The sequence below is a fragment of the Oryctolagus cuniculus genome, chromosome 8 (assembly GCF_964237555.1).
Source record: "Oryctolagus cuniculus chromosome 8, mOryCun1.1, whole genome shotgun sequence".
Lineage (NCBI taxonomy): Eukaryota > Metazoa > Chordata > Mammalia > Lagomorpha > Leporidae > Oryctolagus > Oryctolagus cuniculus.
In genome coordinates this window covers 59335309-59363146 of record NC_091439.1, presented here as the reverse complement: position 1 = coordinate 59363146, position 27838 = coordinate 59335309, and the positions used below count along the sequence as shown (strand labels likewise).

At 37.2% G+C, this 27838-nt stretch overlaps 1 protein-coding gene and 1 non-coding gene across 4 annotated transcripts in view; one reads left to right on the top strand and one right to left on the bottom strand.

Moving 5' to 3' along the window:
• Positions 1 to 27838, top strand: part of GSTCD (glutathione S-transferase C-terminal domain containing) — a 142365-nt gene that overhangs the window by 106733 nt on the left and 7794 nt on the right. For all 3 annotated transcript variants that reach the window (XM_051819527.2, XM_008267531.4, XM_051819525.2), the window contains 5 exons: positions 12316 to 12431; positions 12596 to 12640; positions 14078 to 14206; positions 24975 to 25108; positions 27272 to 27302. In XM_051819527.2, the coding sequence (XP_051675487.2) occupies positions 12316 to 12431; positions 12596 to 12640; positions 14078 to 14206; positions 24975 to 25108; positions 27272 to 27302 (455 nt within the window). The remainder of the gene's footprint in view (positions 1 to 12315; positions 12432 to 12595; positions 12641 to 14077; positions 14207 to 24974; positions 25109 to 27271; positions 27303 to 27838) is intronic.
• On the bottom strand, positions 2343 to 2469 carry LOC127483355 (small nucleolar RNA ACA64). The gene has a single exon (XR_007909548.2). It is a non-coding gene; the product is annotated as a small nucleolar RNA ACA64 (small nucleolar RNA).

Genomic DNA, 27838 nt, shown 5'->3' with positions numbered 1-27838 from the left:
CCTTTGTATTTCTCCCTTTTCCTAAATCTTACCCTCTGAACACTGCTAAACACTACCACTGCTAGGTACCACCCATCAAATTAGACTTGTATAGATCAATACATGCCCTTATTGGGTACCTTTTGAGTATTAATTTGGATCGTTGCACCTATCTCAGCCTGTGTCTATAGCTGTATTCATTCGCAGAGTCTGTTCCCTTCTTCCATCCATTGCTGCAGACATCTTAACGTTCTCTAGAGTTAGGCCCACAAGGTTTAAAACACCGAGAAAGTAGAGAGGAACAAAACTCTACTTCAAGACTGGCTTTGAGATTTACAGTTCCTACTTAACTTGTGTGAATGCTACTGCCTTGGAGTGTTAACTCTTAGGTATAATAACCATCCTCTGTTTTGATTACTGTCATAGTATCCAACACCATTTCAAATACAGGTTGGTGCCCTAATAAATACTGTTTAATGCTAATAATCTTCACAAAGTCATTGTTAGGATATCATTCTGATGTTCTGTTGGTACATAAATAACCACTACAAAGCTTAGGGACCTCAACAATTAGGTGGGGTTTGATGGGAAAGCATGTCTGTTTTCCACAAAGCATCTGGGGACAGGTTTAACCTCTTAAATCATGATACTGCGTTCCAAGAGCAAGCACCTCCAAATCAGGAAATAGAAGCTTCCAGAAAAATTTTAACACAGTGTTACTTCTGTGTTACATAGGCCCAGCAGTCACAGAGCTCAGATTCCCAGGGAGCAGACATAGATGCGGCTTTTCCACAGGAATACCGCTTATCAACTCTACCTTAGTATTATCAAAGAATCTGGGATCGTGACAATGTCGATAGTAAATGTTTCATTCTTTGAGCAAAGTGAAAAGAACGAAAAGAAATTCAAACAAGAAAAACTGTGGATCATGTCATAGCAGAAATTAAATTATCATGCACAAAAGAGGCTATTTTTTTTTTAATTACTTGAATCTGGGGAAGTTAGAACGCACCTGAGTACCATTTAACCTTATTATTTTGAGACACTTGGATGGTCTCAAAAAGCTAATACAACTATTAAAATACCTTATTGTTGTTAAGACCCTATGAAAGAGGGAGAAAAAACTGTTTTCTAGAGTTAACTTTTTTGTCCTAAAAGCAGTTTAGTTTGGTCTTGTGGGTAACTTGGATGATAATGTGAACTTAAAAAAAAAAATACCAGAGCAAAATAATGTTTACTTTGTGTGGTATAAGTAGTATTTGAATGAAATGAAAATGTATGTGTTCAATTAACTCTGGGTTCTGGTATTCTGAAGTTGAAATATTTTATTCAATTTAGAAAAAAATAGCATGAATAAGAAGATTTTAAAATTTCTGTTATTCACTTTATCAGAGCTCTTCTGTAAACAAAGCAGAAGCTTTGATCTGAGGAATAAAGTGACTACATTTTCTTCTACTTTTTTCCTTCAATCCAGCCTCCTCCCTACACATTTTTTGTTATCAGTTCAAACGATGCTTTAGAATTAGATATGGAAGAGTGAGAGTTGCATGCTATGTTTAGTTAGTCTCTGCTGTACTGTAACATTAAAGATCTTCCCTGATCTATTTTCATTTCTTTCTCTCTGGATAATCTGGTTTCTCAACATATTGACTGCCCGACCTCCTCATGTCACTTTTCTATAAAATCAAAAAGGTTGCTACAGTCCCAAGGAGGGGAAATGGCCTCTTTCTGGAAAGGGTGGCACTCAAAGGTCAATTCATTAAACAGGGTGACTTATGAGACCGCTATTGCCTTTTTTCAAAATACTGCTGTGCAAAACTCAAATCAATTCTTTTTATTAGTCAGACTGCTTTGGGAGATTTTAGAGAGAAAACTGAAATAAAATGCATTTTACCACAGATTCAGAAGAATTACATTTCTTCCCCTAAGATGTAATTACAAGAGGCTGGTTTTGTAGTTCAGCATTTTAAGCCACTGCCTGTGATACTGGCATCTCATATGAGTCCTGGCTGCCCCATTTCTGATCCAGTTCCCTGCTAATGTGCCTGGGAAAGCAATGGAAGATGACCCAAGTACTTGGGCCCCTGCTACTTACATGGGGGACTCAGATGGTGTTCCAGACACCTGGCTTTAGCTTGGCCCAGCTCCAGCTGTTGTAGCCATTTGGAGAGTAAACCAATATAAGGAAGATATCTCTCTCTCTCTTTCTCTCTCAGTAACTATGCCTTTCAAATAAATATTATTTTAAAAGAAATTACTAGGGAATGGTCCCATTTCCCTGCTAAAAGACATTTCAGGTTTTTTGTTTGTTTGTTTTATTTATTTTTTTTTTTGTGGTTTTTGTTTTGTTTTGTTTTGTTTGGACCTACAGAGGCCTGGGTTTCACCTTCCGACACCAAAGCAGTGGGAGGTGAGCTGAGGCCCCTGGTGGCTCTGGGCACAGAATCTCACCCACAGCCACATCCAAAGCTGGGATGATTTTTAACCAACACTATTTTTTGGGGAAAAAAAATTATTTATTTACTTTGAGAGGGAGAATTAGAGACAGAGAGTGAGAGACAGAAAGAAAGGTCTTCCATCTGCTGATTTACTCCCCAAATGCCCAGAGCTGCGCCAAACTGAAGCCAGGAGCCAGGGGTCAGGAGCTTTTTTCTGGTCTCTCACGCAGGTGCAGGAGCCCAAGGATTTGGGCCATCTTCTACTGCTTTCCCAGGCCATAGCAGAGAGCTGAATCGGAAAAGGAGCAGCCAGAACTAGAACCGGTGCCCATATGGGACATTGGTGCCATAGCACCAGGCCTCATCACCATAGTTTCTTAAACTTATATAGAAAAGGCACCAGTACTGAAATTCTGAAATCACAATTAATCAAAGTCATCCATTTAAGAAGTAAGATCGTATTGGAAAAAGCCTGAGGCTGAAGTTAGACATCCTCTATTAGAGTCCCATCTTCACCACTTACCAGCTGTGTGTCTTTTGCTGAGCTTGAGCAACCTCTTCAGTGCTCAGCAGCCTCATTTGTCAAACAAGGAAATGTCACCCACCCTGACATCATATAAGCAGAAGGCATTATCATTTTAGAAACTTTAATGCAAGATACATGGGTTTTTGTAAGTTATGGTCATTAATATTTTTGAAATGTCAATGTGGTTATTAAAATACATTTTCTGGGATCAAATATAATGCTTTGTGATAGATAAAAAAAAGTATCATCTCAGTAAGGACAGAAACCAAGTATTACATATATTTATTTTTAAATTTTATTTTCATTTTATTTGAGAAATAGAGGTAGAAAGATTTTTCATCTGCAGATTTACTACCCAAATGCTGGCAACAACATTTACCAGGAGCCCAAAACTTAATGCAGGCCTCCTACATAGATACATGGACCAAACAGATCCATTACTGGATGCCTCCCAGGGCACACATTAGTAGGAAGCTGTAACTGGAAGTGGAGCCAAGATCTGAACTCAGGCACTCCAGTATGGAATGTGAGAATCCCAAGCAGTGTCTTAACCACTTTTCCAAAAACCTGTTTTAGAAATTGTTATACATCTTTATGTCCCTAACATTTCCTAAATCAGTTCTGTGCAAGACAAACTCATTGGCTGATTTGTCAAATGATTGAGAAAGAAATTTATGAGGTCATTATCCCTCAGTTTTAGAAAGTATAAATTTGGCTTCTTTTAACATTATTTTTTTCTCCTGAATTCTGTCTTTTGAATTAATTATTGAATGCATTAACAGTGTACATATCCTAGTGAAAATTGTCTCCCACTGTAACACTATAGTTGATTTCAAAAACTGGACTGTAGGATATGTGAATGGAAGCAGAGATATCATGATTGGTATCTACTACTTTTGTTAGTTTATTTTATTGAAAGGCAGAGCAACAGAGAGAGATCTTTTGCTAGTTTATTCCCTAAATGCCCACAACAGCCAGGGCTGGTCCAGGCTGAAGCAAGGAGTCAGAAACTCCATCCAGGTCTTTCACGTGGATGAGAGGGACCCAAGTATTTGAGCTTTTATCTGCTGCCTCCTAGGGTGTACATTAGCAGGAAGCTGGATCAGAAGCAGAGATGGTACTCAAATCCAGGGACTCTGATATAATGCCAGCATCCCAAGTGTGGGCTTAGACCGTTGTGCAACAGTACCTTTCCCAATTAGTACCGACTGTTGCAAGAACACTGGCACTCAGAGGTTAGTATGGCTAAGAGAATTAGTGATATTAAAGTGTGCAACAAGTTATCTCTAAAATTTAAAGTAAAACTGTCTTCACTTAGAGTGTAAATTTTATGGTACTGCCTAGCTTCATCATCTTGGGAAATTCTGTAGGCATTCCATTCTGCCTTTCTAACTTTCAAAGTCTATTCACAGAGCATTAATTAACTGTTTTCTTATTCCCTCACAAGGAATAAGAGACTTTCCCCTCACAAGGAATAAGAAATTTTTCCTTTCCTTCTACTATTTCAACTCATTCAGGGGTAATATTGATAGATAACTTGTTTTTGTACTCCGACCTGCAAGAATTGGCATGCTACCTTTAAATGTAGTGTAAGTCATAACTGAAGAGAACATTCATGGAACTTATCCTGAGTACCTGTTATGTGCCTATCAGCCTCCTGACACTCTTTGCATTTAACTGGGCCTAAGTTTATGTAGTTCCAGGAAACATCTGTGTTTATTCAGCTAATGGTTCTTTGGGGGGAAGTTATTACAATGAATTGTGCCTATATTATTTGATAAGTTTTTTCACTAGTTAGCAATAATAGACCTTATGGTAGATAGTATTTGTTATTTTGAGTGATAAAAAGTTTGAAAAAGTAACCTTTTTATCTTGTCCTTAAAAAATATTATCATTATTATAAAAGTATGACAGGTTCTAAATGTGGCCTAATATGTGGAGAGGCCGTGGTGTTCCTGCAGTTATAAAGCAAGGAAATAGACTTCAAGCAAAAAGAACAAATTTTGTAAGGGCACTGACTCATGAAGTGTGAAGAATTCAAGGAAATGTCATTTGTTCAGGGAGGCTGGAGCAGTGAAAATGGATAGATAGTAGCAGAAGGTGAAGGTAACACATTAACCAGAACCCACATTATTAAAGGCCTGGTTTTCTTGCCAAGAAGTAATTTTTTTTTTTCTTAAGAGGGGAACCTTTCAGCCAGATCCGAATGCCTTAAGGGCTGATTCCAAGGCCAGAGTGCTGTTTAGGACATCTGCCATTCTATGAGTCTGCTGTGTATCCTGCTTCCCATGTTGGATCGTTCTCTCCCTTTTTTATTCTATCAGCTAGTATTAGCAGACACTAATCTTGTTTATGTATCCCTTTGACTCTTAGACCTATCATTATGATCTATTATGACCTGAAATTGATCACTTGGACTAGTGAGATGGCATTGGTACATGCCACCTTGATGGGATTGTGTTGGAATCCCCTGGCACATTTCTAACTCCACCACTTGGGGCAAGTCAGCTTGAGCATGTCGCAAATTGTATATCCCCTCCCTCTCTTATTCCCACTCTTATATTTAACAGAGATCACTTTTCAGTTAACTTTAAACACCCAAGAATAATTGTGTGTTAATTACATAGCTCAACCAATAGTATTAAGTAGAACAAAAAAATACTAAAACAGATAAAGTATTAAATTGTACATCAACAGTGATGACAAGGGCTGATCAAGTCACTGTTGCTCATAGTGTCCATTTCTTTTTTTTTTTTTTTTTTTTTTTGACAGGCAAAGTGGACAGTGAGAAAGAGAGACAGAGAGAAAGGTCTTCCTTTTGCCGTTGGTTCACCCTCCAGTGGCCACCGCGGCCGGAGCGCTGTGGGCGGCGCACCGCGCTGATCCGAAGCCAGGAGCCAGGTGCTTCTCCTGGTCTCCCATGCGGGTGCAGGGCCCAAGGACTTGGGCCATCCTCCACTGCACTCCCGGGCCATAGCAGAGAGCTGGCCTGGAAGAGAGGCAACCGGGACAGAATCTGGCGCCCTGGCTGGGACATAGTGTCCATTTCACTTCACCAGGTTTCCTATTTGATGCTCGGTCAGTTGTCACCGATCAGGGAGAACATAAGATATTTGTCCCTCTGGGACTGGCTTATTTCACTCAGCATGATGTTTTCCAGATACCTCCATTTTGTTGCAAATGACCAGATTTCATTGTTTTTGACTGCTGTATAGTATTCTATAGAGTACATGTCCCATACTTTCTTTATCCAGTCTACTGTTGATGGGCATTTGGCTGAAGAGCCCATGAGAGTATTTTAGGCATGGAAAGCCAAGACACTCTGGAAAAAAAAAAAAAAGAAGAAGAAAAAACCTAAATGAAAGATCTCTGTGAGATCCCAGTGGAAAGAACGGGCCATCAAAGAAGGAGGTACCTTTCTCTGAATGGAGGAGAGAACTTCCACTTTGACTATGGCCTTGTAGAAATAAGATTAAAGTTGGCGAGCTCAGGGGGCTTCCATGGCCTTGGCAACTCATGACTAGAGCCTGGGGAGATTGCTGACGCCTTAAACAAGAGTGTCAATTTGTTAAGTCAACAACAGGAGTCACTGTGCACTTACTCCTCATGTAGGATCTCTGTCCTTAATGTGTAGTTCACTGTGAATTAATTATATGACTAGTGCTCAAACAGTATTTTGCACTTTGTGTTCTGTGTGGGGGCAAACTGATGAAATCTTTACTTAATATATACTAAATTGATCTTCTATATATAAAGAGAATTGAAAATGAATCTTGATGTAATGGAATGGGAAAGGAAGCGGGAGATGGGAGAGTTGCGGGTGGGAGGGGAGTTTGGGGGGTGGTAAAAGCCATTGTAATCCATAAACTATACTTTGGAAATTTATATCTACTAAATAGAAGTTAAAAAACAAAGAGGGGAACCTTTAATGTGTTTAAGCAACAGAGAGACAATTGAACAGGAATATTTAGAAGGAGACTCTTATAGGGAGCCCAAGAGATGTCTTCATCTAGATCTCAAGGTTCAAAATCACTCAGTGAGTTCAGTTGTCCCAATTTTCTTTTAATTAAATCACTTAGTAATGGTATCAGTTGAGGTTGAATGCTTCAGAGAATTTTATGAATAATCTTATTTAATTTGAGGATCTACACTATCCAGAATAAAAATGATGCAGGGTATCATTGGTATCATTATAAAAATATTTTTAGAATGTAATGATGCAAAAAAAAAACAGTGCTGTCTATTCCAGTAGAACTTGTCTCTAAGGAGCTTTGAGTGTTTTTTTTTGTTTTTTTTTGTTTTTTTGTTTTTTTGTTTTTTTTTGACAGGCAGAGTGGACAGTGAGAGAGAGAGACAGAGAGAAAGGTCTTCCTTTTGCCGTTGGTTCACCCTCCAATGGCCGCCGCGGCCGGCACACCGCGCTGATCCGAACGCTGATCCGATGGCAGGAGCCAGGTGCTTCTCCTGGTCTCCCATGGGGTGCAGGGCCCAAGTACTTAGGCTATTCCCCACTGCACTCACAGGCCACAGCAGAGAGCTGGCCTGGAAGAGGGGCAACCGGGACAGAATCCGGCGCCCCGACCGGGACTAGAACCCGGTGTGCCGGCGCCGCTAGGCGGAGGATTAGCCTAGTGAGCCGCGGCGCCGGCTGAGTGCATTAAAAATTAATGTAAGGCCACGTTTTCTGTAGGAGGCAGAGAGACAAAATAACAAGCAGTATTCTCTCCCATCCGGCGCTGCCTCTATTTTCAGGCTGTTCTGATGTGCTACCACTTGCCCATTAGTCCCTTATTTTCAAGTACAGTGAGCCAACTGTGATTTTTCCCCAATATGCCAGACTGTTGTTGGCATGCCCCCCCCAGTCCATTCTATCTAGTAAATTCAGCTCCATTTTAAAGATTCAGGTCAAATGCCTTAAGTCTCTGTGAAGCCCTTTCTAATGTCTCAAGCAGTTAGTACTATTATATTCAGTGTGGTACAGGTAATAGACACACCCTTTCTTCTTAGATACCCTTTTTGCACCTTTTTTTCTAGTGCTATTTCCCATTTTAGATATTATTTCTTTTTCTTCTATTTTAATCCTGATTCTTTTTGTAAAAAATTATTTTTTTTTTCATTTTATTTGAAAGGCAGAGACACAGAGAAAGAGACTTTCAAGCACAGAAACCTTTCATCTGCTGGTTCACTCCCCAAATGCCAGAGCAGCTGGGGCCAGGCACGGCCAAAGCCAGGAGCTTAGAATTCCATCCAGCTGCATCACCTGCAACCTTTCTGGATTCCTATTAGCAGGAAGTTGGAATAAAAAATAGAGCTGGGTCTTGCACTTAGGCACACTGATAGGGGGTATGGGTGTCCCAAACAGAAGTCTAAATCACTGCACCAAATGCCAGTCTTCTCCTGTTAGCTCCTTAAAGACAGATACTATTTATTTTGATGTGTTCTGGGCATATAGTTTGTGCTTTAGTGACTATGCTAAGCATGAAAACTGTAGCTACCTACTGCCATTTAAAAGCATGAAAAATTATGATCAACTTGTATTTCTTAATGCTGTTAATCAGGCCTCTTTTAGAAACACTAAAACATTGTGTATGTCACCTTCCCTTTCACCTGTCAAAGGTCCTATCCATACCATCTTGTCAATGTAATTGTTTTAAACCTTCTCTAGACATGTAGTGTACACTGTATCAAACTCTGTTAAAGACATTCTCATCACAGAATATGGTTGGCTTGCCATATCTCCAAGAAATGCTTTGAAAACAAAACAGCACGAAAATATTTAGTAAAGAGATCTAACCATATTTCTTTTACAATTAAGTTATAGTATTTAGGATACTGTTGCTTCAGGTTAAGAAACAAATAATTAGGAGCTAATTGATTATTTTACATAAATTACTAGATTACCCATGTGTCCTGGCTATGCATGTATACTTTTCCTATTGATTTTTTTGTGTGTATTATTTGTTACTTTGGGCCAAACAAAACAGGTGTTTTAACTCGGCTCCCCTTTAGCTTAAAAATTGGCTTCTTCACCTTGTACTTCATTTTGGGCAATGCAAGCAAGACAATTGTGTCAATAATCAACTAACCCTTAACTTGAATTTAAAAACGTTTCCACTGCTAAGAATTATATAGCAGAATAAACCACATCTTTGTAGTAAAACACTCTACTCTTAAGTTTCTTTTTCCTTAACACCTAAAGAGCCATCATCATTATTCAAAGTAAAAGTAGATTAGAATTTTGTGCTTATAAATGATGTCCCAGCCACAACAATACAGGATTAAAATAGAAAGTAGAATCTGATTTTTAAATTAATATCACAGGGTAGGAGTCATAGCACAGCAAGTTAAGCCACCACTTGGTATTTCCATATCTCATATCAGAGTGATGGTTGGAGTCTGCTTCCCATGTAGCTTCAGGCTAATGCATCTGGGAAGACAGCGAATGATGGCCCAAATATTTGGGCCCCTGCCAACTATTTGGGAGACCCAGATGCAGTTTCTGGCTTTGGAACTGCATCCCTGGTTTGTTGAGGGCATTCGGGGAGTGAAACGGCAAATGGAAGATCTCTCTCTTTCTCTGTCTCTTTTTTTCTCTCTGTCATTCTACCTTTCAAGTGAATTAATACATTTTTAAAAAAGTTCTTAACAAGTAAATTAATAACATATCCCAAAATACCACTTTTTTGCCTTGAATATATTTAAGATCCTGCTCATGTTTCCAGAAGCTTCAGGGAATGCTGTACTACAAGCAGTTTTTCCACGAAGCATCTGGGCATGTTGCTGACTTATTTTTAGCTCAATCTCCATGAATATTATGTGCAATTTAATAGTCCCTCCACTGAAACACAACCCTGAAAAATGCCTCTTTGCCTTCAACCTTGATTTTAGCATGGATTGTTTTATATTCAATGATGCAGTCTTAACCAGAAAGCAGATCTTTATCAACATTTGCTTTTGAAGCAAACCCAAGGATGTTAGGTTAATTCCAAATTTCGAATAGAAATATGATATAGAATTTGGTATTTTAAATGTTCCATTTAATAAATTTTCTTTTCCTGTTTTCTTGTTCTTAGCAAAATGATAATTCCTTTCAACTTTCTTTATGAAAATCCTTTGGTTGGGAACTGTTAAGAAATCTACAAACAGAGTAAAGAGAGAGATGTCTGTGCTCCTCCCTTATATCATGGTGGCTCCATTTAATAGCAGCATTTATGACTCTGGCTCTCCAAAAAACCTCAAAGTGCTTTTGTTTTTTTGTCTTATGCCTCCCCTTCCTCCTTCTTTTCTTTGTTGTCTTTCCTCCTCTAAATCTAAACTTTACCACCATAAAAATCATAAGGTTTGTTAGCATGCCTAGAGGGATGGGTAGATGAAATTAGTTGGAAGGTATGAAGGCATTCACTGTAAGATTCTCTCAATTGTGTTCTCTGTTTAAAAACTGTAGATATAAACTCTTAGGAGTTATGATCCATGAGGTTGGGATGATAGAGTCTTTTCTCTCTGTTTAAACTTTTTACAATTACATCATTAGAGAAAAATGAAGGCAATTCTTTGAAAAGCCACATGAAACAATCCTCACAAATGAAGCCACCAGACTATTGACTTAAATACTTTTCATTTTTGAAATTCACACCAAGCCATAGTAAATAATAAAGAATGTGGGAGCCTGTGTTATAACTCAGTGGATAAAGCTGCCTCTTGTGACATCAGCATCCCATATGGGAACAAGTTGAGTACCAGCCACTCCACTTGCGATCCAGCTCCCTGCTAATGTACCTGAAAAAGCAGCAGAAGGTAGCCCAAGTGCTTGGGCCCCTGCCACCCACATGGGAGACCCAGATGGAATTCTGGGCTCCTGTTTTTGGCCAGGTCATGCCATTAGGGCCATTTGGGGAGTGAGATGGGAGATCTCTCTCTCTCTCGCTCTGTAACTCTGCGTTTCAAATAAATAAATAAAATCATTTTTAAAAAATTGTGTTCAAAGACAGCTGTATGATGATGACCACATTATAGTAGGAAATTGGTTATAAAAATTATGATATATAGTAAATAGAATCTTATGCAGTCATTTAAATAAATAAAACAAATTTACTGACATGGGAAGATATTTGTAATATAAGATTTTATATACTAGAAAATCAAGTATTTCATGTTATTTCTGAAAATAAATATATATAAATGTTACCTTTGATTTATGAAATTATGAATTTTGTCTCATAGATATTTTTCATTCACATTTCCTATTTTGTCCCTAACATAAAAATTTTCCAGTGTTTTAAATTTAATTTAGTAATGTGAAAGAAGAAAAACAGGAAAGACAAAATAAAAATAGACAGAAATCTTGGTAACTTTAAATAGTTTCTAATCACACCAAAAATTATCTGAGTTTTCCCTTTTATCTATATTATTGAAATCTACTCTCATTTTCTTAATCTTGCTCTTGTAAAGAATGCACTTGAGATATGTAAGTTCATTCATTCTTCTGAAGATATTTTTGTGGACTTGACTTGTGGCTTTGGAAAAGGAAGTTAAGAAGTTTTCTTGCTGCTGGGCCCAAGGCATTTCATTCTTGGAAATGCCCTATCTTTAATCTCTAATTGCATTAAATTTCATGTCTGACTCATGAAGAAAGGAAACTTCAAAGCAATAAAAGGGAAAATCCAATTTCTCTCTAAATTCAATAACTACTGATGTATTTTAGACATTGTTACATCTATGTTGCAAGGTTTCCAAGTATCCTACCCAGAAGCATTAAGAGTTAAAGGATGTGCCAGATAAATAATAAAAATGTTTTCATTGATTGTAGATCTTTGTGTAGGGAGATTTTAGCAATATGTTGAAATTAGGTAATCCTTGCAACATATATCTGGGAAGGATATAGTGAAAAGATGATTACTGTTGTTTCTTCCATCCAGCCATAACTTATTGACACATTATTTATACTTCTTAATTTAAGGTTTCAATTATTGTTTACATTCTTTAAAAGACTTTTTTTTCATAGCTTTTCTTTCAATAATTATGGATAGGAATAAAAGTAAAACAAGTGAAAATAGAGTTCATCTCTGGGTTCCAGTCCTCTCTTAGCTGATAATATGAAATTTATAGTTCATTATTTTATGTACTTGTGTGTGTCTTTATGAAGGATCCTCAAAGTGTTGATGGAAAATACACATTATGAAAGATTGCCTGTGTTTCAAAATTTCTTGCATCAAAGTAAACTAATAATTCCATTTTACATAAACTTTTATTTTACACAAACTTTTAAAGTATGTACGTGTATTCACTTCTCTTGTATGGTGGTAGTCTATAATGAATGTGTTTTCGTAGTCCTTCACAATACATAATATTCCCTTCATCTCTTCTCTTTCACAGGTAAGATGTCCAGTGATCGAGCTTTGAGGAAGCAGCAGCAGTTAAACAACCTAGTTTATGTGGTGATAAATCAGGCCAAGCCTGGTGACAGGATTGTGGATTTCTGCAGTGGCGGGGTATTATGTCTCTCCTTTTATCCTTTTTTAGCCTTTCTAAGACTGTGTGACTTTTCTATATTACATTCAAGGTTATGTTTTTATTAGGCAAGATTGTTGTCTCAAAATGAGCAAAAGCCTTTGGGACTAAAAAATTAACCTGTTTCCTTTATGGACTTTTTCAGGGCCATGTTGGAATTGTCCTTGCTCATATGCTGCCATCATGCCAGGTAAAATCTGAATAATAGATAAAAGGAGACATTTTAGCTAAATGCAGTTCATCCAGCCAAGCCTTGTTTATTCCTGCCCGTCATGTTCCTAACCATTCTTCCAAGTTAAATATTCACCCATGTTCAATGTAGAGGCATTTGCATTTTTCTTTGAAGCAAACTTCTAAAAATCAGAAGTACAAAGTAGGACCACTGCACTGCTTTGAAAATTTTTTAAAGTTTTATATTTAAGTAGTTGTTAAAACAAATAACTATTCCATTGTTAGATAAATTAATTTTAATTAAGCTAGTTTTCAACACAATTTTAACTAAAAAGGCTAGATTTTGAAACTTAGTGAGCATGTTCTTTTGATATCCTGATTTTAATCCGTTGCGTCCAAATTGTAGCAACAATAACAAAAGCATTAAAAAAAGAAAAATACCTGTCATACTGATCCATCCAAGTCTTTTGTTTCCTTATTCTCAGTAAGACATTGTCCATATGAATGTTTATTGTTGCAAACAACCGTTTTAGACTCCTGCTTTCACTATATTATAATCATAATTTTTTCCTATTGCTAAGCTTTATATGTCATGATATTTAATGACTATATGTTTTAAGTAAAGGTATCACAATTTATGCAGTCATTGCTTCTGTTTGTTAGAAGTCTGTGCTGTTTTTAATCTTCTGCCATACTAAATCAGTTCCTTACAGAGGTCATCTTTTAACATAAAATTCTGGAGGGAAAGTCTTTTTTTTCTTTTTGTTTACTAATTTAACTGGAGCAGAGTATTTCTGAGCTCTGTGGAAGGTACACACTAATTACAGTGAATACTTCTAGAAGAAAAAAAAAGCCCAATAGACTGATCATAATGATATGTAACAGAGTGACTGAGGTTGCACATTGTTCTTCTCATTGAGAATCAAGAGCAAAATGACTAGGGAATCCTGAGAGAAGAGGCAAGTGTCTGTTTTATTATTAAGGAAAGCAACAATTTTGTGATTGAGCAAGAGGAAGAGAACTCATATAGAAGAATCCTGGAGAAGCAATGTTAAGGACCTTCGTGTGTGTGTTTCTCTCTACCTGAAATATGATTCCATTTCCCCAGCTAATTTTCTTTAATTTTTCAAGCCCCAGTTAATATGTTACTTCCACATAAAGACCTTAGTCATCAAATTTAAGTGCTCCTGTTAAAAATTGTTTTTCATTAAACACTTAGCACAGTATTATTATTGCCTGTTTCATTTATATTACTATGCTTACGCTTTACTATAGTAAGCTTCAGCAGTGTAAGAACCTTGTTCATCCAGGTTATCTTGCATACTTCCTGGCACAGCATAGAGAATCAATCTACTATGTTCTACATTATTGAAATGATGAAACAAAGTAATAATGCTTTGCCTTAGCATCTGAATTATGTTACTGAATATACAATTGTTTCCTGGGTAAAATCTAGGTTATATTAATAGAAAACAAGGAATTATCATTAATTCGTGCTAAGAAGAGAAGTGACGATCTAGGTTTAAGCAACATTTGGTTCATTCAAGCAAATATGGAGTATTTTACAGGGATGTTTAATATTGGGGTAAGTATTAAGCAATTTCTATTTCTTTAATTACCTCATAAGAACAATTATATGTCATAGCATAAATAAAGGAGATAATTTTATTTCCTAAACAAATAATTCTATGTAACCGTCTATGCTTAGACTATATATGAATTATAACATATTGATTTTTTAAAATTTATTTATTTATTTGAAAGGCAGAGTTACAGATAGGCAAAGGCAGAGAGAGAGAGAGAGTGAAGTCTTCCATCCACTGGTTCACTTCCCAGATGGCCACAATGGCTGGAGCTGCACCAATTGGAAGGCAGGAGCCAGGAGCTTCTTCCAGGTCTCCCACATGGGTGCAGGGGTCCAAGGACTTGGGCCATCTTCCACTGCTTTCCCAGGCCTTAGCAGAGAGCTGGATTGGAAGTAGAGCAGCCAGGACTCAAACTGGTGTCCACATGGGATGCTGGCATTGCATGAGGTGGCTTTACCCGCTGCACCACAGTGCCAGTCCCTTAATGTTGTTTTATTCATAGCACTTCATCATTGCATGATAGAGATAGCATTTGTTTCTTCTACCAGATAAGAACTTTATTTTATTCACTTTATTCACTATAGAACTTGTAGTGGGGCTGGCACTGTGGCATAGCAGGTAAAGCCGCCGCCTGCAGTGCCGGCATCCCATATGGGCGCCAGTCTAAGTTGCCTAGAACAATGTTTAACACATAACAAACATTTAAAGATACTTTTAATTGAATCATGAATTCTAATAAAGGTGATTTGCCATGGTTCATTCTGCATTTTTAGAAGAAAACAGAAAGGGTGGGTGTTTTGCCTAGCAGTTAAGATGCCAGATAGGATGCCTGTTTCCCACACTGGAATATTTGGGTTTAAGCCCTGGCTCTAGCTTCTAACTCTAGCTTCCTGCTGATGCAGGCCCTGGGAGGTAGTGATGATGGCTCAAGTAGTTGGATTCCTGTCACCCATGGAGGAGAACTGGATTGCATTCCTAGGTCCTGGCTTTGACCCCAGCCAAGCCCTAACCATTGCAGGCATTTGGACAGTGAACCACTTTCTGGGTAGGAGCTCTCTGTCTCTCAAATAAAAATAAATTTTTAAAAAGTTTTTTAAAAGAAGACAAAGAAAACAATAAAGAAGATAAAGAAAAGAAAAAATAGCTCCTTCGTTATCTCTAAATACTGGAGTTGCCCTGAGATATTATTTCTTTAGCTGAGATTTGATATTAACATGCATTTTAGCTCCCGAGTGACAGCAGGTCACTTGGGAAAAATAACTTATGATTCTACTATTATGAGATAAATGCTGTCAAAAACTTTTGGGCTTTATTTATGCATACATACAAATGTATGTTTATGCATATAGTAACTTTATTGAGACCATATTAAATAGATCCTACTTGAGCTGATCATTGTTATAATCTTTTCTCTATTTATTAACATGTTTTTTCTTGTTATGATGGGTATTTTAGTTATTTTGAAAATTTGGATATATTTACCAAATCACGTTGCAGGAAGGTTTTACTAACATTGTTCCCAACTGTGTTTGTTCACTTAAGCATGGGCTTATCTTTTTCCCAACTTCAGAAGCTCAGACCTTTTTTGTTCTTGTGATTTTTTCCAGCAAAGTTCATTCCTTAAATACTGAGTAATGTCAATTTGGGGTAGTGGTGAGGAGTGCGGATTACTGTTATTTTCTTTCAATATAGAATGTATGCAATTTGTTTCTTTTATAGACATGATCTATAGTGATTATCTCAAATCAATCCTATTCACAGAGTAGAAAACTGTTAATAAAGCAGCTGCTAATAAGGAAATTCAGGAAAATATAGACGTTTCATCCAGAAAATGAAAAATAAAACATCTATATGCAACTTTAATTTCATATAAATGTTGAGGTAAAGTTAGAGCCCATCCCAAGAAACAAGGGAGTAAGCAGATCTCCATGTTACCAGTATACCAAGTAGGATGTTTAAGGCCATAAGACATGATGCCCATTTGCTCACCTCTCATCACACGAAGTCCCAACCTATTCACCATGCCTGCGTGCCCTTTGTGATATAGGTGCTATTGCTCTGGAATATTCTTGTGACTTCCAAGTTCATAAGTCACGAGCAACTACAAATGTGTGTGTCTTTTTGGAAGCAATATTTTTCTCTACATTTCATAATAATTCAACCATAATAGCTTTTTCCCCCTTCCATAATTACCTTTGTCAAGGTATATATTAAATGAATTAATATTATTAGAAAGTTAAGGCAAAATTAAATTCACTTTCAAGAAAATAATTTGTCTGGGAGGGTAATTGAAGTATAATCACTAGATAAATCAGACTAAATGCATCAGCGGCCTTAACTCTAGTGTTAAATAGATTCCAGGAAAAATAGTGTGGCTGGGGAGGAAATCAGAGTAACCAGGTATTGGAAATGCATTAAAACTATATTTATCCATGATTTTGTGATATTTCAATAAGGGCTTAGTTTGTATTTATCTTCCCTTAGTAAATGCTTTTTGTCTTTGACTATTTTTCTTTAGGTCTAAATAGTAATGATATTAAATAAGATATTAAAGAGAGCACCTTAAAATTTTAAATATTTTCATTTCTTTCACCAAAATTTAAAGATGAAGTATTAAATGAAAGATAAAGTGTTTGACATCAATGGAAAAACAATAAAGACAAAAAAATACAAACTGCAAAAAAACTTTTTTAAATTAGAGATTTAGTCTTAGAATCTAATACTTTAGTAATGCAAAGATCAGAAGGAGAAAAAATGGAAAAAATGGTAGAGATGAAAATATCAAAGAAGTAATATAAGAACTATGCTAATTAATGAAGGATGTAGTTCTCTTATTTTAAAAGTTACTGGCTTCGGATCAGTGCAGTGCGCCGGTTGCAGCGGCCATTGCAGGGTGAACCAACGGTAAAGGAAGACCTTTCTCTCTGACTCTCTCTCTCACTGTCCACTCTGCCTGTCAAAAAAAAAAAAAAAAAAAAAAGTTCACTTGAATGATATGACTTAAACCGAGGCACATTGTGATTTTTCAGAAAACCAAGAATGACAAGAAGTTCCTAATGCTTCCCACAGAAAAGGATGGATGGGTTGGAAGTAGGTCATATACAATAATTTAGAATCAAAATGCCATCACACTTCATAATACTAACAAGGAAAGCATTTTACTCGCATTATTTGAAAAGGAGAAAAAAAGATCTTCTATCTGTTCATTCACTCCCACGTGCCAGCAACAGCCAGGATTGAAGCCAGGCTGAAGCCAGGAGCTAGGAACTCAATCCAAGTCTCCCACATGGATGGCAGGAATCCAAGTATTTAAACTATCATCCATTTTTTTAGGTAGTACATTAGCAGGAAGCTGGAATCAGAAGTGGAGCTGGGACTTAAACCCAGGCACTCCAGTATGGAACACAGGTATCCCAAATGATGTCTTAACCTCTATGCCGAACACTCACCCCTAAATACCTTCAAAATTTGAACAAAATTTCCAATGTAAAATTCTATACCTAGTCAACCCATTAATCAAGTATGAAAATAAAGAAAATTTCCAGGTATGCAAGCCATCAGGGAAATGTATGTTATAAATACCCCTTTTCAGCAAGTTACTGGAATATGAACTTCACTAAAACAAGAAAAACAATAAGAAAAAGAAATAAGTGTGTTCTGTCTATACAGGAAAGGGGTGAAGAGAATTCTTAGTATGATGGCCAAGGGAAATCTCAGAACAAGAGCTGCGAAAGTCCAGAAAGTCTGGGAAAGATGCCTTAGGGAAAGAAAAATGGGCTGACTGGCCAGCGCCGCGGCTCACTAGGCTAATCCTCCGCCTGCGGCGCCGGTACCCCTGGGTTCTAGTCCCGGTTGGGGCACTGGATTCTGTCCTGATTGCTCCTCTTCCAGTCCAGCTCTTTGCTGTGGCCCGGGAAGGCAGTGGAGGATGGCCCAGGTTCTTGGGCCCTGCACCTGCATAGGAGACCAGGAGGAAGCACTTGGGTTCCTGGCTTTGGATCGGCGCAGCGCACCGGCCACAACGTGCCAGCCGTAGTGGCCAGGAAGACCTTTCTCTCTCTCTCTTTCACTGTCTAACTCTGCCTGTCAAAAAAAAAAAAAAAAAAAAAAAAGGAAAAGAAAAGTGGGCTAACCAATTATTTGAAAGCTTGCATACAGTGGAAAATTGTATTGTAGTGTCTTTACAGAGCTATTGGGAAGGGAAAGGCTGGATATTAAAAAAAAAAAAAAAATTGTGCATTGTGCACTACACTTAGCAGAGAACAGTACATTCCAAGGCACTGAAACAGGATGGAACAAAAAAGGAAGAGATTGTATGAATATGCAAAATGAAAACAAAAATGCTCATTTCTCATAACAGAAAGCCAATACGTAATGTCTAATCAAGAGATAGCAATATACATTTACTATGTGGAAAAACAGATTTTAGAAAGGAAAACCAATATGTAGTCAGATTTTGTGTCTGGAACAAGGATCTCTTTTTAAAATTACATGCCTTTTAGCATTAGCTATTTTATTTTTTTTCCTCCCCAAAGAAACCTTTTATTTAAGGAATACAGACTTCATGCATTTCATAAGTAAAACTTTAGGAATACAGTGATTCTTCCCACCATACCCTCCCTCCTACCCACTATCCCACCCGTCCTCTTCCTCTTTATCCTATTACCAGTCCCATTCTCCACTAAGATCCATTTTCAATTAACTTTATATACAGAAGACCAACTCTATACTAAGTAAAGAGTTCAACAATTTGCATGGGAAAAAAAATGAAAAATAAAAATTTAAAAAAATAGCATTGGCTACTTTAAAGTTGGTTGTCAGGACAGGCATTTTGGCACAGTGGATTAAGCTGCCACTTGGGACTCCCACATCCCATATCAGACTGCCTGGGATCATTTAGCTCCAGTTTCCACTAATACATCCTGGGAGGCAACAGATAATGGCTTAAGTGCTTGAGTACCTGTAACCCATATGGGAGAGCTATATAGAGTTCTGCGCCCTTGGCCTCATCCTGGCAGCTCTGGCTGTTTGGATATTTGCAGTATAACCCAAAGATGAAATATCTGTCTCCAACCTCTGCTCCCCCATCACTTTACCTGCCATGTAAATGAAAATAAATAAACTAAATAAATAAAAATATAAATCCCATAACCTATAGTATTGCATGGAATTTTTTAAAGAACATGAGTACAGTTGGAGCCATGTCTTCTTCTGATTACAGATCAATACAAGAGGGAAAGAGTGATGTAGCAAGTTAGGGTGAGAGCTGAGACTACAGTCCAGTTAGAAATTCCTTATTCACATCCTACATCTGAAAGAGGAGTAAATGGGAACATAGAGAACTGGAATATATGAAGTTTGGTCTGCAGTCAGTTATTTTTTAAAGCTTTATTTATTTAATTGAAAGGCAGAGAGAAAGAGAGATCTTTTATCCACAGAATGTCTCTACAAATGGCTTCAAAGGCTGGAGCTACTCCAGGCTGTAGCCAACCCAGAGCTTCATTAGAGTCTCCCATGTGGGTAGCAGAGACCCAAATACTTGCACCATCCTCTGCTGCTTTCCCATACACTTTAGCAGAGGATCAGAAAGTGGAGCAGCCAGGATTGGAACCAGAGCACTGACATGGGACGTCAGTGTTGCAAGCAGCAACTTAGCCACAGTACCAGTTTAAATCTTATGTCAACTACTTGGAACCTTGACCCAGATACTTAAAACTTTTTTGAGCCTCAGATTTTTTGCATAAAATGAGAAATAATAGTACCTACTTGCATGATTTGGGCTAGAAAAAGGCTCAGTGAATGTTAAGTGAACCTCAAAAATACAAAAAAAATTAGTACAGGGAGCCTTATTAAAATCCTAAATATGAAACATTTTGGCTATGAATAACATAAAATTTTTGAAAGATATTTGAAAATATACCTTATATTAAGAATCAAAATATAAGTTTGCATAGACTTCAAAATGGTTTGTACCAAAGTAGACTTCATCTTTTAATGCCATTTTCCATGAACTTTTTAAAAGTCCCTTGATATAATCTTTTCTCCAGGAACCAACAATATAATATATTCATTCTTTAAGAATGAAAAGATATATCAAAATTTTTCTAGAATCTTGCCGTATAAGCTGCCAGTTGAAAGACATGAAAGTGAATGATGATTCATTTCATTTACTTGCTACTGAATATAACAAAGATATGTAGATTGAGGTTTCTTGGCTATTCAGTTTTATTTCAGTAACTTATATAAGAGGGTGAGTATTATACTTAGAATTTTTATGAGATATAGATAAATTGAAGAAAAATACCTTTTTTGTAGTTTGAATTCTGCAATATGTATTTGGATTGAAAATATTTATGCTTCACTTAGGATATTCATTATTTTGGACAACAGATACATTTACAACTTCAATATTTATCTTTTATAGGAATTCAGTGTATATACAGAGAAAGAGGTCAATAATAAGAAACTCTCCATTTGATGACCACAATTATGACTTCTTTGGATTAGTCAGTGAAATACTTGTTTGCTGCGAAGTCAGCTAAGCCATGGATTAAATGTGTTTCCCCCAGCACATTAGCCTCTGTTAGATACTTTTGGTTTATGTTCTGATCTTCTTTCTATGGGAGATGATTTATTTTAATAAACCTATCTATCTTGTGTTTATTAAATTAACAAACTTTCTGAATAAGATGTTTGAAATGTAACTAGGAATTAAATGCCATACAATTTACCATGGATAGGAATGGCTTACCGAAACAAATAGATGTATTCATCTTTGTCCTTTTCTTCCTTTATGTGTGACTAGCATGTAATTCACCCTTTCTTCTCATAAGTCAGTGACAAGCCTAAGAATGATACCCAGAAATTGTTTCTCAAAAAAAGATGATCTCTAAGATTTTTTCTTAGCTGCAAAGATGATGGATAAGGTGAGGCATGGTCTGATACAATGGAAAGAATGTGAGCTTTGGAGTCAGGCTTAGATTCATAGTTCACCTCGAATCTTATTGGTAAGACAGCCTCAGAACTCTTACTGTATATTGTGATAGTAAGTGCTATTTAAGCATTAAATTAGGAAAAAGTAGAGTGAGCATTTGGCACAGCAGGTAGGTCACTGCTTGGGATACCTGCATCTTAAATCAGAGTGCCTGAGTTTGAGTCCCAACTCTTCTGCTTCCCATCCAGCTTCCTGTTAATGTACACTTTGGGAAGCAGATGATGGCTGAAGTGGTTCAGTGAGAACCTATCACCCACATGGAAGACCTGGATTGATTTCTGGTCTACTAATTTCCGCCTGGCCCAGCTCTGGCAGTTATGTGCATTTGGGGAATGAACGAACAGATAGATTTGTCTCTTTTTCTCAATCTCTCTCTGCCTTTCAAATAAAATGAAAAAAAAATTTTAAATTAGGAAAATTAAAGAGTTAAATCAATAAAAAAGTGAAGATTTTTACATCTAGCAGATAATGAATACTTTTCCCCCATTCTGTTGTAATTTTAAAAGGTAAGCCGGCACCGTGGCTCACTAGGCTAATCCTCCGCCTTGAGGCGCCGGCACACTGGGTTCTAGTCCCGGTTAGGGCACCGGATTCTGTCCCGGTTACCCCTCTTCCAGGCCAGCTCTCTGCTATGGCCCGGGAGTGCAGTGGAGGATGGCCCAAGTCCTTGGGCCCTGCACCCCATGGGAGACCAGGAGAAGCACCTGGCTCCTGCCTTCGGATCAGCGTGGTGCGCTGGCCACAGCGTGCCGGCCACGGCGGCCATTGGAGGGTGAACCAATGGCAAAGGAAGACCTTTCTCTCTGTCTTCTCTCTCTCACTGGCCACTCTGCCTGTCAAAAAATAAAAAAAAAATTTTAAAAAAGGTAGTTAACACCAGTAAGATGAATAAAATTGAGACTAACTATATTTGTAAACAGTGATTATCTAGAGTCAAGGGCCCAAGCTGTCTAAATTGGAGTCCTTAACTCGCTATTTGACTTTGGACAATTTATGTAATGTCTCTGTGCCTCAATTTTTCCATGTCTTATTTGTTTGCATTTTTAATCTAATCCATTTTAAATTTATTTCTTGTATGTGGTGAAAGGAAAAGATAATTCTTGTTTTTCATAAAGTTGTCAGGTTAACCCAATATTGCTTATTAAAAAATACGTCTTTTTTCCTCTAATTTGAAATGTCACTTTTAATGTATGCTAAATTTCCACATTTGAATGGGTCCATTGGTATATATCTCTCTTCATTATTTGCCTATTTCTGTCCTGTCTTTCATGATAGTGGAAATTAGGAATATATAATGCAGTAAAACCTCTTAAATGTGAAGTCTGTTGTGTAAATATTTCTCCAGTTATTTTTTTAAATGAAGGAAACAAACTCACTCTTTTGCATTTGGCAAAAGGAATATGCGCCTAAGTAAAGGACTTATAAAAGCAAATTGTCAGAACTTTCCTTTGTTTAGAGACTCGAGAGGGTTTTGTGGAGAAGCCTGATATAATGATGTATGGAGTTAAGCCTTGTGCTTTGGATCCTGCCTCTCAGTAGCTGGGGTTTGGGATGTTTTTGTTTTTGTTTTTATGGGCAAGTTCTGAATTTCCCCCAAGCCTTAGTTTCTTCATTCCTAAAATGGATAGCTTTCGTTTTTCAGGGTTGTTGTGGGCATGGAAGACTTCTATGCTACCACCTAGCCTTCTGCCTACACAGAAGGGGCACCCTCTCCAGAGGAAACTGCATCTCTGATTTTTACTATGAGCTTCTACCTAGCTACTCATGAAAATAAGGACTAGCCTGATTTTTACTCTGCAAAGCTGACTGACTAAAAATGAGAAATCAAAGTTCTGTACTCTCCCACTACCCTACTGTAGTTGTTGCTGGCTTCCCTGAATTGCAGCCTTCCTAGACTCTCTTTCCAGAGAGAAACAGGGAAAGTGAGTTGATAGCAAGCACCGAGATTGTTGACTTCTATGCAGCTCCTATAAGTCTAGAAGAAGAGCGAGATTCCAGAGAAAAGTTGAGAACAGAGATTTTGCTTTCCTCTTCCCTAATAAAGTAGTGTTTTTAGCTTTCCAGTTCAAAGGGGGAATCTGGCTTCTAATATTGAACACCCAGAAATGTCCAGAAAATCTCTTTATTTACCATAAAAACTCCTCCCTACTCTGAAGTTGATGAGATCTTTCCTTAGAAGGGAAAAATTACAGTGCCATACAACTTGTCTATGACCAGAATGAAATGGAGATGTGAGCATTTCTCAGGCAAAATGTGAATAACTCATCTTTCAGGATTTCCACATGTGACTTTTCTTTCCTAGAGTCCTTCTTTGCTTTATTTAGCTTAAGATTTTTAGTAATGATCTACTTTAGATTATAATAAGTATACATTTATTTAAGGATGTATGTTTTGGAAATATTTTGTAGTCATTTTTAGAGTGGGAAAGGAAGAATATTTTTATAAATTACTTAAGTCCTGATTATTATTCTAATTCACAATTTCATTCCTCCCCTTTTAAATAAGTAGTTCATATAATTCATCATTCAATGTTAAGGTTTGTTATTTTATGAAAACACTTTGAAAAGTGTTGTGTAAATGATTCGATCAGATTTTACTGGTTGGGGTATGTTCATATAGCTTTAAACAGTGTTTCAAATACATTTTTATTTAATTTGTAGGCTAATCCTCCACCTTGCAGCGCCAGCACACCGGGTTCTAGTCCCAGTCAGGGCACCGGATTCTGTCCCGGTTGCCCCTCTTCCAGGCCAGCTCTCTGCTATGGCCCGGGAGTGCAGTGGAGGATGGCCCAAGTGCTTGGGCCCTGCACCCCATGGGAGACCAGGATAAGCACCTGGCTCCTGCTATCGGATCAACACGGTGCGCCGGCCGCAGCGCGCCGGCTGCGGCGGCCATTGGAGGGTGAACCAACGGCAAAAGGAAGACCTTTCTCTCTGACTCTCTCTCTCACTGTCCACTCTGCCTGTCAAAAAAAAAAAAATTTAAAAAAAAAAAAAAAGGAAAAAAAAAAAACAACCAGAGTTCTAGACTAGAAATTCTCAAATTGATTGTTCTTGCTACAATACTATGATTGAACTAAATTCATAATCGGCAAAAGCATTGGTTTAGATAGTCATATATGTATATGTATATTAAATTTTCCACATCTAAGAATGCACAGATATTCCATTGAATGTATCTTATGCTTCATTTACAATATTACACTTTTAATCTTTCAACCTTGCCTAATTTTCTTTTTTATTTATAAATTGTTTTAAGATTTATTTTATTTATGTGAAAGGCAGAGTTGCAGCAAGAGAGGGAGAGACAGAGAGAAAGATCTTGCATCCACTGGTTCATTCCCCAGATAGCCACAAGGGCCAGGGACTGGGCCGTGTGGAAGCTAGAAGCGTAGAACTTCTTCCTGGTCTCCTATGTGGGTGGTAAGGGACCCAAGCACTTGGGCCATTTTCTGCATCTTTTCCCAGGCCATTAGAAGGGAGCAGGATTGGAAATGGGGCAGCCAGGACACGAACTGGTGCCCATATGGGCATCACAGGTGGTGCCTTTATCTGCTACACCACAGCACCAACCCCATCTGATTTCCTAATAGGAATAGCTCAGTAGTTATCTGGTATACGAAATGAGAGCTATTTAAACTATTAAAGAGTAATACTCTAGTAACTTAGAATCTCTCAAAGGTTAGTCACAAAAAGTTAAAAATAAAAAGGCACAGAAATTATACTGTTAGTTAGGAAAAGAACTTAGTGCTAAAGTCTAGTTTTATTTTCCAGGTGGCACTGCATGCTTGTGGAGTGGCAACTGACATGGTGATTGAACACTGTGTCAAAACACGGGCTTCCTTCGTCACATGCCCTTGCTGTTATGGTTTCATTCAGAACACCTCAAAGTTTAATTTTCCAAAAAGGTAAGATCTCCTGTTCTACCTGAGACACCAAGATATGGGTTAGCCAAGGACAAAACTTGATTGATACACATTGTACTAAGATTTTATTTTGAGCTCATTACCTCTTCTTTCCTTGATGGCAAGGATTGTTGTTAAGATGTATGAGGAAAAAAGAATCTCATCTATATCAGTCTCTGATTTTTGTCTTGGATCCAGCTCTTGCTGAAATAAAGCAAGTCATTCTAGAAGTCAGACTGTAATTAACCACTCTGTAAATTGTAGTGAATACATATTTAGGTACTGGACAAAGTATACTGCCTGGATGCAAATGCCAGTTTCTTATCATTTTATAAGTCGTTTCACTTTTGTCAACTTAGTTAAACTCTTTTTGCCTGTGTTTTCATATCTATGTAATAATGATTATAATGGTAACTACTTCAAGGATTTTGTGAGAATTTGGAGTCCTAAGTAAAGCTCTTAGAAGTAGCATTAGAGCAAGCACTCATCAAACAACTTTTGATAATAGTAGTAGCAGTGGTATCTTAACATACTGCCCATGGGTGTTGATGATTAATCTGCAAGCTGACAGTCATTTTTATAGCCCTTATACCACTTAGAAGAAGAAGACACTTTGGTTATTAGTTAATGAGAATAATGATGGTCACCTTAATTACAGAATAGGTTAAATATATTACTTTGGGGAAGCCTTTCCTATAATATGTCAAAAAAGACTTCCTGACCAATTGCATCATTACCTTTAGGAAAGCTTAGAAAACTTTCATTACAACTGATAAGTAATTTAAAATAACAAAATAAAAATAATAGTTTTCTTTGTCTTTTTCTTGTTCTTTACTAAATTTGCAAAGAGTTGAGAAAAAAAAAGAAACCATTAAAAGTAGAAAATAAAATACAATTTGAGACTTAATTCAGCAGCCAAAATTCATTTTACTCTAAATCTATTTTGATAAAATGTATAGTTTTACAACTCAAAAAGAAATTTGTAAGTATAACACTATCAATATTTTAAGAATGCTATTTTAACTTGTTTTGCTTCCAGTCTAACTTAATTGATTTTAAAATCTCAATTGAATGCCACCCCTATAGATTTACTGACATTTGCTCTCCTTGTCCTTGGAAATGATTAGAAAGTTTGTTTCTTTCTTTGGATATAAGACTGACCTCAATCACCAAAGATAGAATTGGAATTTTATAACTAGCACGATTTCTAGAATATGTGAAAACAAATACTCATTTCAAACAAACAAATTGGCACTAATAGACTTAGCATCAAATGTATAGGTGCATGTTTTTGATTAACTTAAGAGTGAGGGTTACAGCACTGATAATAGACAATGTTCATGGAATGTATGTTTACTTTAATAGCTGTGACAGCACTACTCTCCTGGTGCATTAATCACATCTTTATTTTCTGATGCATTGACATCTGAGGCCTTGCTGATCGTGGAGAGACTGCCCTTCCCAGGGCTATATCTAACAACCAGAGATAGTTAAAACCTTGCTACAAGCATGACTTTCATTAGCAAACTAACCAATGCAGAGCTCATATCCTCCAACTGCCTCCTTCCTGGGGCTCTTTTGCCTCCACATCACAATCTTCTTGCTCTAATACCCCAGGGCCTGGTATTATCATTCACTGAGAGCCCTATTCTCCAGACCTACTGAAATTCAAACTCAGCCTGCTTGTCCTGCCTCCCTGTTCCTTCCCAGGGACACCACATCTGACTCTTCCCTTTCTCCTAACACTGGTGCTTCCCCATATGGCCCTGCATGTCATGGCATCCTTCCTCTTGGGGAGCTATGAATAACCAAGAATGTATCCAATAACAATCATCACCTGATTTGTTGGCCTCACTACCCCTGAATAATAAAACCCACACAGGAATAGTAAAACACCACAATCTGTGTTCTCATGAGGGTGAGAGAAAGAAATTGGTTGTGCTTCTATAACCATGTAAATAATCTGTGAAAGAAATTCTTTAAAATTAATATATTGATGACATTTTTTATAAAAACATTTCAAACTGGCATAGTTTTTACTTCAGTATAGCTTTTTATACTCTTCAGAATAATATATATGTCTATTTACAATTTAGTTCCTTAAAAATTATTTTACTCAATATTTATGATTTAAAATTATGACTAATTTCTTTTTCTTTATTCCAGTGAACAATTCAAGAATACTTTATCATACAAGGTAACCTTGTACACATCTATATGTCTTCCTAATATGCATTTTCATTCTTTATATTTTTTCCTCTCTAATTTATTTTTAATTATTATATATTTATTTGAAAGGCAGAAACAGACAATCAGACACAGTTATCCTATCTGCTGGTCCACTCCCCAGATGCCTGCAATAGCCCCAGCAAGTGCCGAAGCCAGGAGCTGGAAACTCGATCCAGGTCTCCTACATGGGTGGCAGGAACCCCTTCATCACCTGAGCTATCACCTGCTGTCTTCCAGGGAACACATTAGCAGAAGACTGGGATGGGAACAGAGCTGGGACTGGAAACCAGCCACTCCAATATAGGATGTGGTGTCCAGCTAATGTCTTAACCACTGCCCCAAATGCCCACTCCCTCAAATCTCTAATGGAATATATAATCTATAGTTATATTTAAATTACTTCAACATCTAATGTGGATTATTATTATTATTATACAAATCCAGATTTACTCTAAAATTGTTGATAAGATTTTTAAAAGATCTGAGATGTTTGGCCCACTTGGA